This window comes from Meriones unguiculatus, chromosome 5 (assembly GCF_030254825.1).
Source record: "Meriones unguiculatus strain TT.TT164.6M chromosome 5, Bangor_MerUng_6.1, whole genome shotgun sequence".
NCBI classification, from domain to species: Eukaryota; Metazoa; Chordata; class Mammalia; order Rodentia; family Muridae; genus Meriones; species Meriones unguiculatus.
In genome coordinates, this window is record NC_083353.1 from 29,598,951 (window position 1) to 29,612,439 (window position 13,489).

At 39.6% G+C, this 13,489-nt stretch overlaps 1 protein-coding gene across 4 annotated transcripts in view; it reads left to right on the top strand.

Annotated features, from left to right (window-relative positions):
• Positions 1-13,489, top strand: part of Kiaa0825 (KIAA0825 ortholog) — a 427,987-nt gene that overhangs the window by 200,903 nt on the left and 213,595 nt on the right. For all 4 annotated transcript variants that reach the window (XM_060383593.1, XM_060383596.1, XM_060383594.1 and 1 more), the window contains 3 exons: positions 3,702-3,858; positions 7,779-7,934; positions 10,208-10,302. In XM_060383593.1, coding sequence (XP_060239576.1) covers positions 3,702-3,858; positions 7,779-7,934; positions 10,208-10,302 — 408 coding nt within the window. The remainder of the gene's footprint in view (positions 1-3,701; positions 3,859-7,778; positions 7,935-10,207; positions 10,303-13,489) is intronic.

Genomic DNA, 13,489 nt, shown 5'->3' on the forward strand with positions numbered 1-13,489 from the left:
GGTACACATTTTTCATCTGGTAATGTAAGAATCCCAGAGGGCAACTGGGGCATATCACTCACAAGCTATAAACACACCCAGCTGTTTCAGAATGGAAATGTCAGCTTTCTCATAGGTTTGTCACCAACAGCTAAGTGATTTGTGGCACTGCAAAGATTTTTAAGGGTCCCTGGTGAATTCAAATATGTATGTAGAGTTCTCCTGTGTTGAGGTTAGTCTGTAGGTATGAAACTGCTTGATATTGATACAAGGATTCCAGTTCAGGTGGTCTACACATGACCAAGCCAGCCCATTGTTTGAACACCCACACACACTGCCCCCCCCCCTAATTACTGAAGGGATATTCATGTGGCTAACAGACCCTGGGATAACTTTCTGCCTGAGATGACGAAAAGTCACCTGGAATATGATGGTTGTTACTCATAAATGGCAGTGATGAGGAGGCCAGGCTTGAGAATCAGATGAGCAAATATGCATTCCTCGTAAAGGGGTCGTTTTGTTTTGTGCCCCTCTCAAAGTTTCAGTTTCAAGGATGATACCAAGCTGGCAGAACTGTTTTGAAAATGAAGTAGCAAAATTTTCAGCATCAAATTGAGAACTAGTAAGCCTCTCTCACTTATAAACGCTGTTAACATCCGTTGTGTGTTGCCAGATGTGGCGGTGGACACTCAGGAGGCAGACACTTGCTCTACATGGTGAGACCCTTTCTCAGAACACCAACAACCAAAGACAAAAACATTTTGCATTCGCTCGTTAGCAGAACAGTAACCAGAACATTCTGCTCGTCCATGTTAATCTGCAATAATTCATTCTAATCAATACTCTGAATGTTAAGTAGCCCTGGTTTCTCTCATCTACTCACACAGAAGACCAGGCAGTTATTTTGGTGTGTGAATGGGAAAGAATAACAATAGAAGGCAAGTCCTTAGTAACATTGACAGTGAGTGACCTTCTTAATCTTTATATTTGCGTCCAATACCGAATTACAGGTTTGAAGGCAGTGACTAAAAGATTAAGGTCAAATGTCATTATTCATGGTAGTGGATATATTAAAAAAAAAAAAAAAGGAGAGGAAAAGGAAGGCTAAACCCAGCAGACCTGATTATACTTACAAAGTAAAATGTATGATATTGCTGGTTTAGAACTCCTATGAATATGATCTATTTATGAACGGATACTTTCAGGCATTCCTAGATTATTTTTTTCAGAAGGCAGTTCTTAAAGGAACACCAACGCGTTTAGTATCTGCTCGCGTAGCATGCCGTCATGGTAGGATGTAGTTAATTAGCTAGTAGTCAGAAGTTGCCTTTCTGTTGGCTTTTTCTTACCAATGCAGCAAAAGTGAGGATCTGCTTCTTTTTAAAAATGTTTTCTAGTTCTCAGTGATTCTAAATAGTTAGATAACTAACACAATATCATGTCTTTTTCAATTTCATAAATGATACTAATATACAAAACTTCAGACTTAAAGTCATATATGTTTTTAAAAGACTTAAAATTGACTTAAGTTACTGTAGACAGCAAGTTCACTGAGCTTGTATGGTATAGATAGACCTCTTCTTGACCCTGATTTTAGAATGATTATCTGGGACACGCATGCATGTATGAGTGCGTGTGGATACACAAGTGTGTGATGTGTGCATGCATGCCTGTGTGAGTATTGTGTCCCTATCTCCTCATCAATTCATCTCCTAGGTCTCCACTATGAGGAATATGTATATACTCCTTGCAGATCAGTGTGTCTGCGACAGCTAGAGGTTGCCTGGGCTTTACCACAGGCTTCTTTACAAGAAAAAATAATGTATGCAGCAATTTCAATTAAAATAATTTTCTGTTAAGTTACTCAAAAAGATTATCTTGGAAGTATGTAATATCATTCAGTTATGCTTTTTCCTTTTGCATTCAGATTTAGCTTTGATTTTATGAAAATAACTGCAGTTGGAGGGAAGGCAGCTGTGTCGCTTGTCTTGCATACTGCCTGAAAGCATTACTATTCATTAAAATAACCTTCACTTTGTAGTAACTCTCAAGCTGTAAACAGTCAACTTAGATTCTGGAGAACACACAGTCACAAAAGTAAAGAAATGTCTGCCTTTGCAAAGTAATTTGTCGAGTTGAAGACTATTGTTTTTCATCATGGTGACCCTGACTTGGCTGGCTGGCTGCATATACAGATTAAGATTAATGCAGTTATTCCTTGGCTAAGGTCTGCCTCTTTCAGGGCACATTCTCCCTAATGACATGATTGATAGGCAGTCCCAAATCCAGAGAGGAACTCATTAATCATAGCATTGACTGAATCCAATCATTTGCTTCACCTGCGCAGTGATGGACAGGGAAGGGTACAGTTCAGGGGCTGACACTGAGACACTCCTTTGTCAGGAGGCCTCAACTTTTTCAATGTCATCTTCTGCAAAACCTGACAAGAAATTTTGCCTGCAACATGTATGCAGTTTCAAAATGATATGTGCAAATTTCTCTCAGTGTAACAATGTCTTTTAAAAATTTGCTCTTGCTAATGAGCATTTCTAAGTCAGTAGGAATCACTTTATTTTCTATTTCTTGAGCAAGACTTATATAGTCTTAAATTTCCTTTGTGTGTGTGAAAGAAAGAGGAGCGTTTTGGAGCTCATGTGGAAGCAATATCAATGTTAATGTCCAGCAGCTGGGGATCATTTGGAGTCTTCAGGTCAATGGCACTGACTCTTAGCAGAACTAATTTTATAATCATGGCAAAATCTCAGCAATGAACTGCAGCATTCAGCTGATTACACCACAGTAAATTTCATTTATTCTGGAAAACAGTATAAAACCTACATGCCTAAGATCCTTAGGTCGCAAGTTTAGCACAGACTAATAGCAGTTACAATGAGAAAGACGGTGTGGAGAACAGCTGGGAATAACTGTCACATGTTTACACGGGCGTAGCTGGAGGTATTTCACTTTTTGTCATCTCTTACTGGCATACAAATACTGCCCAAACTCAGAAGACTTCACAAAGAAATACTTCATATCTGTAAAATGTGTCTATATTCTAGGTGAGATGAGAGTAGACTTTGGGGGGTAATAAGAACAGAGTAGTGATTTTTGCTAAGTGTCTTATAAAAAGTAAGTTGGAGAGGGAGTATGTATTTTTTTTTTTAAGGCAACAGGTGTCAAAGGTCAGTGTAAAATGCTCAGTGGTAAGCCTGGATCTCGAAGCATCCAGCCTCTATTTAACACAACAGACTCCCCGTTTCAACATGTTAATTAGTCTTTAATATGTTTAGCACAGGCATAAAGAGGAATGTACAAGAGACAGAATACTAAACCTGTTTCTGGCATCAGAGATTCTTTTTTGTCCTCACAGAGAAAATACAAATTATTTCTTACATGATCTTGAAAAGAAATGTTTTGTTTTCATCCTGTGATTATAGCAATTTCAACAATTGCAGTAATGGGAAGTGTTTTATAGACAGGAGTATCACTTCAACAAAGAACTCTTTTAAAAGAAATGATTCCGAATTTAAAACTGCTCTCAGGTGCTTTGTTCGCAGGCCCTGTGTATTGCAGCAGTGGTGGTTTGGGAAGGCATACCTATTTGAAGAGTCTTTATGGGTACTTTGACTACAAAACATGCATTTACTCTACATACTCAACCTCTGATTCTTTCCACCCCTACAGTCCCTCATCACTGATACATATTTGTCCTTTTTGTTCAGTGCATTCATGACGATGGAGGAGAGCTCAGGCTTAGAAGGAGATGCCGCTCTTGTACTGACTGAGCAGAAAACAAATGCGATGGTCCTGGATCTCTGCCACAAACCAGGTGGCAGTGAGTACCTGCAGCAAATTTATCACATCATGCGGCTCAATGAGGTAGGGAAACGGCCTTTTTACCGAGCAATTAGGTGTGTACTGGCCTGAGGCAGCGTCTGCTGGCAGCTAAGGGTTAGTCAAGGAGGTGATAATACTTCTTAAAGTCAATACTAAACTCAATATTGCATTATTAATAGAATCTATTTAGCCCGGCTGTTCTGCATGTACAGAAAAAGGCTTCCTGTAACAATGTAGGTTTTATTTATATGATTTAAACAATAACACGGCTCATAAACTCAGTTCACTTCTGAAATATAGAGATGAGAGTTGTAGTTTGGGAATTGTGTGTTTGTGGCCCGTTCAGCCGACAAATACCAGGAGAAATCTGGTTTTTGTAGAAAAGAAGGATTTTCTAAAGAGAGACATAGCTATTTTCCTGGAAGCTTCATTCTTGGGTTAATAAAGTTATAGACTTTCTATGTAATATAAAAAAAAAAAAACTTACAAAACGCTCAAGTCATCAGAAAATATTGAGTTTATGACTTCTTTCTTTCTTTCTCTCTCTCTCTCCTTCCTTCCTTCCTTCTTTCTTTCCTTTCTTTCTCTCTCCCTTTTCTTCTTTCTTTCTCTCTCTCTTTCTTGATCCTTCTTTCTTTCTTTCTTTCTTTCTTTCTTTCTTTCTTTCTTTCTTTCTTTCTTTCTTTCCTTGAGACAGGGTCTTACTGTTTAGCCTGGCTAGGCTGGAACCTGCTTTGTAGACCAGGCTGGTCTTGAACTCAGGGAGATCTGCTTGCCTTGGTCTTTTGGTTTTAGGATTGATGGCTTACACTATCATTCCCAGTTCTGCTTGTGGTCTCTATTTGGGGAACTCAGAAATTTCTTCCTGGCTTTGGCTAACTGAAATCCTGCCTTGGAAAGTCATGTTCATCAAGGGTGATTCTGTTTTGTCAGCTAGATCGGCTGAAGCAATTCTTGTGATGACTGAGACACAGATATTATGATATGGTTACCCTCAGAGCCTTATTTCTTTGGTGTCACAAGCTCTAAGGACATAAATAAGGATAGACTGTAAGAGGAGCAAGAAGTTTGATGAGCGCTTGTCCTCTAGGAATATTGGAAACTACACCTATAAAGTCTTACCAACATGACTGTCTAAACCTGAGCTGAACAAGGACACCAGCAGTAGACACGCCAAAGTGGCCTCAGTCCTACATCAAAGAACCACAGGCAACTAAGGCATGCTGAGGGTGGGGGAAACAGTCTTCAGGGAAGAAAGAGAACACCAATTGGATAACCACCTTGTTCTTTAGACCAGAGTTTCTCAAAGGGTGAGCTTCCAGCCTTTGGGAGGCTCAAACAACCCCTATACATATCAGATAGTCTGCTTATCAGATATTTGTATAATAATTCATAACAGTAGAAAAATTACAGTTATGAAGTAGCAGAGAAAATAATTTTATGATTGGGGGTCACCACAACACGACAGACTATATTAAAGGTTGTAGCATTAGGAAGGTTGAGGACCAGTGCTTTGGACAGCCTCTCAGTCTCATTCTGGAGCTAGCATCCCTGCTGTCTGAGTCTCCTCCACTTCCCTAAAGACCCCACTGCTATGGTGGAAGGTGTGTGGCAGCATGCTTGGCTTTCTGTGTAGATGCTGGGACCTGAGCTCAGACCTCATCCGTGTACAGCCAGTGCTCTCACCCACTGAGGCATCTCTCCAGTCCCAAGACACTGTTGCTGCTTTATCGTATGTGCACCTGTGTGTGATTATACACATCAGGACGGCAGAGGACACATTTGCAGAATGCCTTCTCGCCTTTCACTTCATGTGGATTCAGAGAACAGATTCCTTCAGATGACAAGGGCTGTGCAGAAGAGCTATGATTAAATGAAACGTCTGGCTGGCCCTGGAAACATACTCTACTGAGGACTGATGACTACCAGTGCAGCAAAGAAAACTCAGGAGAAAGTGTTTTTTAGAACTGGCAGGAATTTTACTTTTTTGTTAAGCAGTAGAAGCAGGAAATAAATATATCAATGGAAATGAATTAAGAAAAATTGTTCATAAATTGTTCTTTTCCAATGAGATTTTTTATTCCTTAAAAAAAAAACTTTTAAATTTTGATGGAGAAAATTTTTGTTTCTACTTTATACCATAGTCATAAAATTATAATCTCGTGGATTTATCATTACCTAATCATATTTAATAAGAGACTTGTGCCCTTACATAACTAGTACATAATGATCTAGTAAGATGCTGTGCAGAAATCACTGTTAATAAGAAATCACTGTTATTGATAACTAAAGTAGTACTTTATTTAGATTTTTAGCATTTAAGAACTGAACTTTGCCTTCCATAATGGACACGATATACATTCATGAAGGTATAGACACACACACACACACACACATATGCAGGCACACACACACACACACATATGCAGGCACACACACACACACAGGCACACACACACATAAGCATGGTGAATCAGGGAAAGATTTGGTGCCTTCTTGTCACAGATGCAATACTCACGCCATGACCCCTCAGGCGCTTCCTCTCACTTTTCAGAGCCCAACGTGGAGTGTGGCGTTGGGCTAGCATATTTCAAACTTTGAACTTCTTTTCTACCCCCTGGGACTCCTGCTCGCATACGATTTGATTTGGTGATGGTGAGAGTCTAACAAGCTCCCAGGCGAGGCCGCCGCCTGTGCAGTGCGGAAGGTAGCAACGGTTGGGGATGAGCCCTGGAGTCCTTTGCAGCTCCGACATCCAAAATGTGTGCAGGCTGCAAACCTCACGTGGGAAAATGCATGGTGGTATATTAAAAGCCAGGCGAACCTTTATTTTTATTTATTAAATGCATTTACTAATAGCAAGCATTTGTTAGGTTGATGGTATTCTGTTAGTCGTTTTAATTTTTTGCCTTCCAAAAAGAGTCTCATAAAGCAGATTTGGGATATTTGCCTTACTTATTCATGGGCAGAAAATGAGCTGTAATACAGGAGACTGTCTTTTCTTGTCCAGGACTGCACCAGCACTTAGATGATTAGAATTACGTATTTTGGGTTTCTGTCGAGCCTTGATAGTTTTCAGTCCTCAGCATAGAAATTAAGTGTGTAGGAATTTGCAATATAAGTAGTCCCTCACAGACTGAGACTCCTGACAGTAAAACCAGGATGCTTAGTGCTCAGCTGAGCCCAGAGTGGGGAGCAACTATATTTAATGAATGAACGGGCAATCTTTTCCTGTGCATAGTCATTTCTGGAGTTATGGTTTGGTAGCCAGACATGGTAAAATATGAAGTCAATGACGAGACGAGACAATGTCTGTTCAAATGATTGTGACACACCAAGCTTTCATTCATCATAGGAGAATTTGTTAAATGTTTTTAAAACTATGCAATACGTTAGCTTTAACTTGCTTTTGATAGGTTTATTGTGATAGTGATATGTACTCAGCTATGTATCTTTGGGGTATATTTTCTTCCTGAGGCAAGCTGTAATCTAGATAATGTATTGGAAGGGTGAGCCAGAATATTGACCAGTTTATTTTTTTAATTAATTATTATTTTTATATTAATTACAGTTTATTCATTTTGTAGCCCATCTGTAGCCCCCTCCCACATTTCCTCCCAATCCCACCGTCCCTCCCTCATCTCCTCCATGCCCCTCCCGAAGTCCACTAATAGGGGTGGTCCTCCTCCCCTTCCATCTGACCCTGGCTTATCAGGTCTCATCAGGACTGGCTGCATTGTCCTCTGTGGCCTGGTAAGGCTGCTCCTCCCTCAGGGGGAGGTGATCAAAGAGCCAGCCACTGAGTTCATGTCAGAGACAGTCCCTGTTCCCTCAGGAACCCACTTGGACACTGAGCTGCCACGGGCTACATCTGAGCTGGGGTTCTAGGTTATATGACCAGTTTATTTTTAAAGAGAATAATACACTTCTCATCATCCTGACCAGAGTATCTTTCCTTGAAGGAACATTTAAAAGAACAACTGAGTGCTATGAATGGTTCAGAAAAGAAGCCATTGCCAACCCGACCCTTGAAGACGGCCTTCAGAAATGAAGATCCGCCTCCCACTTTCAACCCTCTCCATGTGCACAAGGTCTTTACTGAAAACATGCTAGATCAGGTATGTAGAAATTAGGTGTCAAAGTCAACTGAAATGTATGGCTTCTGTATGTCAAAAGTGGGAAGACACACCCACATTTCATACTGTGTGTATAGCTCCTCTCCTTTTTATTTAAGAAGCGGAGCTCACTTTTGTGCAGCTTTTTAGTAAATTAAAAGGTGGGTTAGGCTATGTATTATTTATTTATTTTGCCCTAAAATTGTTGCAGTGGTATTATTTAACCCACTATCAGAAATAATGAGACACACATACCTGTTAGATTTTATAACTGTCCTGTTCCCTTTGGCTGGGCAGATATTTCTACCTATGCTGTCTTAATAACCTCACCATCCATATCCCAGCCCCCATACAGAGCCATTGGCCTTTACCATACTCATCTGGCCATCCATAATCTTAAATACTTGCTTATTTTTTTTTTATCTTAGTGTTTTCTCCATCCACACCATCCTTAGAGTCATTCTTCCTGGCCCATGTGGCTTCTTCTTCACACTTGCCCATGGTGGAGTCCTCCTTCTTCTCCTCCTGTCCATCTGTCTCCCCTGATTCTCTTGAACCCAAAGCCTGGGGACCTCAGCCACGCCTACCTCATTTTGCCCTGCCCGGGTATGGGTATAGGCCATTTAACCAACCAATCAGGTATAATGTCTTAGGGAAGTTTACACAAGGATAGGTGTATCGGGGAGTAACCAGATCTTGAGGGCCAGCAACCAGCATCAAGATAAAGCATTTATCTTTATCCAGATAAAGATAAAACAACCCCCCAAGAGTCTGTCCCCTCCTTCAGGACACATGTTCACTCAACATCTCTCTGCTTCTGTGAATGCATCAGGGAAATTAGAAAGCATTTTAGTGATAGGGCATTGAGCCCCTATTATAAATGGCATGAGATAAATTTGCTTTTTATAACCTTAGACACATCACAAATTTAAAATGGATTTTCTAATGACTTTAAGGCAAAAACATTTAGAATAAAGTCACCATGGTAAACATAATATATTCTTAAAAGTCAGATTTTGCTGTTGTTTAGCTGTGTACTTTAGTAATTTCATTGAAAAATTATCCATTTCTTTTGCTTTGTTTGGTCTTTCTCTCTCTCTCTCTCTCTCTCTCTCTCTCTCTCTCTCTCTCTGTGTGTGTGTGTGTGTGTGTCTCTGTCTCTGTGTCTCTCTCTCTTACATCTCTCATCTCTCCAGAATCCTCTTGACAGACAGCTTGAATTAGCAGGGCAGAAGAGAAGGCTTGCTTGACCTAGAGCGCTGATGAAAATAAGAATTAAAACACTGGCCTAATTTGGCATGCAGATAATACTTTAACCATGCCTGCTACAGCTTTCGTCCACATTCATCAATACTGTAGCAGAATAAGACCTTCAGATGCTGACAACCTGGGGCAGCTTCTCCTGCTCTATGACAGGGCTGTAGCACTCGATTTATCAGCAGTGACAAGGGAGAGCTCTGCTTAGATCTCAAAGATCACGCTGTAGTCCTATGATCCAAACCATTTAGTTTTACAGAGCATATACTTCGGTAAGGCTTTTAAACCTCAGGTATAAGGCATACTTTATTGGCTTCTTTCTTCTACTGCACATTAGATCGCTCTAAGTCATAAATAATTATTGTAGCTATTAAATCACTCTTACATCATTTAAATAAATAGCATGTTAACCAAGTTCTAAATTATGAGATTATTTTTCACAGTAATTTTTCTCCTTACTCTGCTGTGAAATTACCTATTAATGAGAGAAAAGAATCATGTATGCTTTTACACTTGGAAGTCCCTATAATTTTCCCCTTAAAACAGTTTCTTAATAAAAGAAAACAACAACAGTGCCCCACTGTAATTAAGCCCCATCCTGGTGCCCGAGGCTCAGCACTTCCCAAGGTTTCTGTCTGTGGTCCACTCTTAGGTACAGAAAACGAGTTGTGAAGCGGTGTCGTAGGAGCAAAGCTGGCGAGTCACTGCGCACACTTTTCAGAGTCACCTGTCCAACAAAACCGGTTGGGTAAATGCCACTAACACTTGGAGAAATAACGAATCAAGAAATTGATTTCTAATTTTATAAAGAATGACTACATCCCCAAATGGATTTATAAACTAATTGCTGTCTTATTGGAATAAACACCTCCTTCTGTGGACTTGGTTGATGTTATCTGTTGAAGTCCTTGTTCTGAGCCCACCCAGCTTAGCTGGTGTGTCGCAGCTGGGCCTTTAATTCACTGATCATGTTAATTCTGATTAATAACCAACAACAGTGTCTTCTCATTTATCAACAGGCGGTCACAGCAACATGGTGCTGGGACTGGTCAAACTTGCTGCCAAACTACCTGGGACTGGATAAGACGACCTTTGGTGCACTACTCAAAAACAGGTGAAAAGACGGAAGTCCAGGGCTCAGGGAGTGTATATGTAGTGCGCATGTCGACTGGAGAGGAGTGAAAACATTTTATTGGCAAAGCAATCTCTTGTTTTACGTTTAGTTGCTCATCTTAAAAAACAGGACTAGTTATTGGTACACCTTCACAATTCTCTTTTCCGGAATGAATATTTACAAAATTAGTTGATTTTTGTCTTAATTATATTTTTTACTTTGTATATTGAATGGGTCACTATTGTAAACACAAAAAGTTACTGACCTGAATGTCATTATCAGGGTATACCTTTGTTTACAGGAATTTCAGGAGTGCATGCATGCCAGAGAAAATCAACCAGTGTAATCAGGGCAAATGTAAGAAAGACTGTCAAGACTGAATTTTATACTTTTCAGCTAGTTATTTTGGCACTGTCTTATTATACCCTCACTTGCATATTGTTTTAAACACACACACACACACACACTTTTATTTTCATTTTTAGGCTTATAGCTAAATATGAGAATTGATTTCTGCTTAATCTTTGTGTTGCATCCTTATATCTTTGCAAAAATATTGAATATCATTTCCTTGAATAATGACAAGGACATAGTAGAATTTTTATGTCATCCTTGAGAAATCTGAGCATGTGAAAAAGCTTGTCTAAGAAAGATTGAAGTATTCCAAAATGAATGTTTATAAAAAAAAAAAACAACAACCAAAAAATCAAAACGCCAGTATTAGCAGTAAAAAATTATACCTCATATAGACGGTCATAATAGTATTCTAATATTTTGCATATAAATTAAGATCATTTGTCTATTAGGACCACAGTGCACGAATAACCACTTTCTTCTTGGAGGACAGAGCCTTTCCCTCAGCATGTAGCCTGAGAGCTTTTCATTTTTAGTGTGTGGTGGAGGTCCTCCGGTCTTGTACCCAGGTTATCTGGAACTGTGAGAATGTGTTGATGAAGGGGAGGCCAAGGCCCCCTGTTGAACCAAATTATATGTCGTGTTCCCAATATTAAATTATTATTTGGAAATAACCTTGGAAAGAAGCTTTTTCCCCTGCTCGTTGGAAAGTTTTGAGTTTATACAGATTAACCATTATAATTTCCTAATTTTTATTTAGTCATGAATTTCTGCTTCTGATCAACTAAATAGCACTCTAGGGACAGGATAGCCTTGAACACATACTGCATTTGTATTATATGTGAGCCATCTAAGTAATTTCTGTTTTAACAGAAATTTATTTGTTATCTGTTTAATAAGTATATTTTAATACTATATTTTAATTATGTCACTGAATCTCAAAGTCTATTTTCCTGAAATATGTACAGCAGTGAGTAGGAGTTTAAAAAAAATTATTCTAGAATAACAGGTCAGAGCAGTTCCTTTGGAAAAGGCTCATGAATCTTTAATAAAAGCAGCTAGAATCTCATCTTAGTAAGAACCTTGGATTTTTAAAGAATGGTATGAAAAGCATTCTACTGAAAACTCTGAGACACCACAAGCGACAATGAGCCTAATTGATTTACCCTAGAATGAGGAGAGACACCTGAGAGTAATATCAGCTATCACTTCATTTGTTTTAAGAATCTTATTTATGGGTTTGGATTGATACTGAGCAAGTAAGGAAATGGTTTCTGTTATTTTTCCCTAAAATTCTAAAGCACTCTCCTTTCTGACCTATCTGAAAATGCTGACTTTTTTAAATAGTGTTTTCAGTTTTTTGATAGCATGATAACCTGAAGGGGCCGTAATTGAAAATGAGAGTGCAGAACAAGGAACCTTTAGAATGAGGGCGGTACATGTCATCCAAAGTCTACAAGGGGACATTTCTTACTTGCAGTGTAGTCTTATGTTAGGCAATGCCAAGACGGAGACTGCAGAGCAGCTCAGCTGTATGTGTTCCATTCTTTGGTGCCAAATCACCAAGTATATGAATGCTTACTCCCTTCTGCTTCTTTCCGTGGTGATAACATCGTAGCTACTGTGGTTTGCATGCATGAATGAGGCTGTGAGTGTTGTCTATAGACATGATGCTGTGAGGCGAACTGATTTCAATATACAAACATAAAACTGTTTGGGAGGACAGCATCCACATGATTCCCTTCTAAAAATGCCCTTGTGACCAGACCAGGCCGCCCTCATCCCAAGAACAAGACAAGCATAATAAAGGAGGATTGCTGGGTTCTCAGGAGCTTATCTTTGACTTTAGATTCCTGGAGTTGACAAAATACATTTGCAGGAAGGTGTCTAGTGTTATTTCTGTCAGGTACTGAAGATTCATTATATCTCAATTGGCAGAGGACTTTTGTCATGTATGAGGCCCTATGGTTAATCTAGTTCTAAAATAAATAAATAGATAGACAAATAAATAAATAAATAAATAAATAAATAAATAAGTGAATGGTTGTGGAATAGAGGCCCTAGACCACCAAGTTTATGGAATTTTCAGACCTAAATCAGTAGTTCAACTTGACAAGACAGCTGTCAGGGCCTAGAACACCTAGGCTTCGGAGACAATTAGGGAGAGAAACATCAAGAATCAAGAGACCAAGAAGGCCATGCATGAGAAAGAACTCCGAGCTGAGCATTGGGAGGTAGTTTATATGTCTGCAAAAGAAATGTGGGTCTCAGCAACATCTGTATCTAGAGCTTTTCTGGCTGTTAGTGCATGGGCTGGTTCTGTGCTGACTCCAAAGACAGAGTAAAGCTTGAAGTGGCCACCTCAACCCTTGTCAGGGTGTGCCTTGGGCCTGGCAATAGCCTCACATCAAAGTGCCTCTCTCTAATCCAGGATACCCTATGGGTTGCTTCTTCAGGTTCCTTGTACTCTCTCTATTATTTTCCATAGTAAGCCCCCCCCCCAGCAATTCACAAGGACAACACCATTCCATCTGGGGCAAGTGTTCTTGCCTTATCACCTGCTTAAAAGAACCTTGTGTCACCTTACATTCTGTTCTCTGCAGTGTTTGTTTAACTAGTTGTAATCTGAAATCTAAATTTTCATTTAGATTTCCTTTTCAAACATATGCTCTACAGTAAAGCATAAGTTCTATGAGATGAGCACTGTAGCTGCCTTGTTTCAACACCGACAGCACTGCCTCGAACAGCCTGGACACAGAGTGGGCTCTAGGCAGCGCTAGCTGAAATAATAAATGAAGACTAGGAATCCACAGGAAAGGTTGGCTCCTGGCAG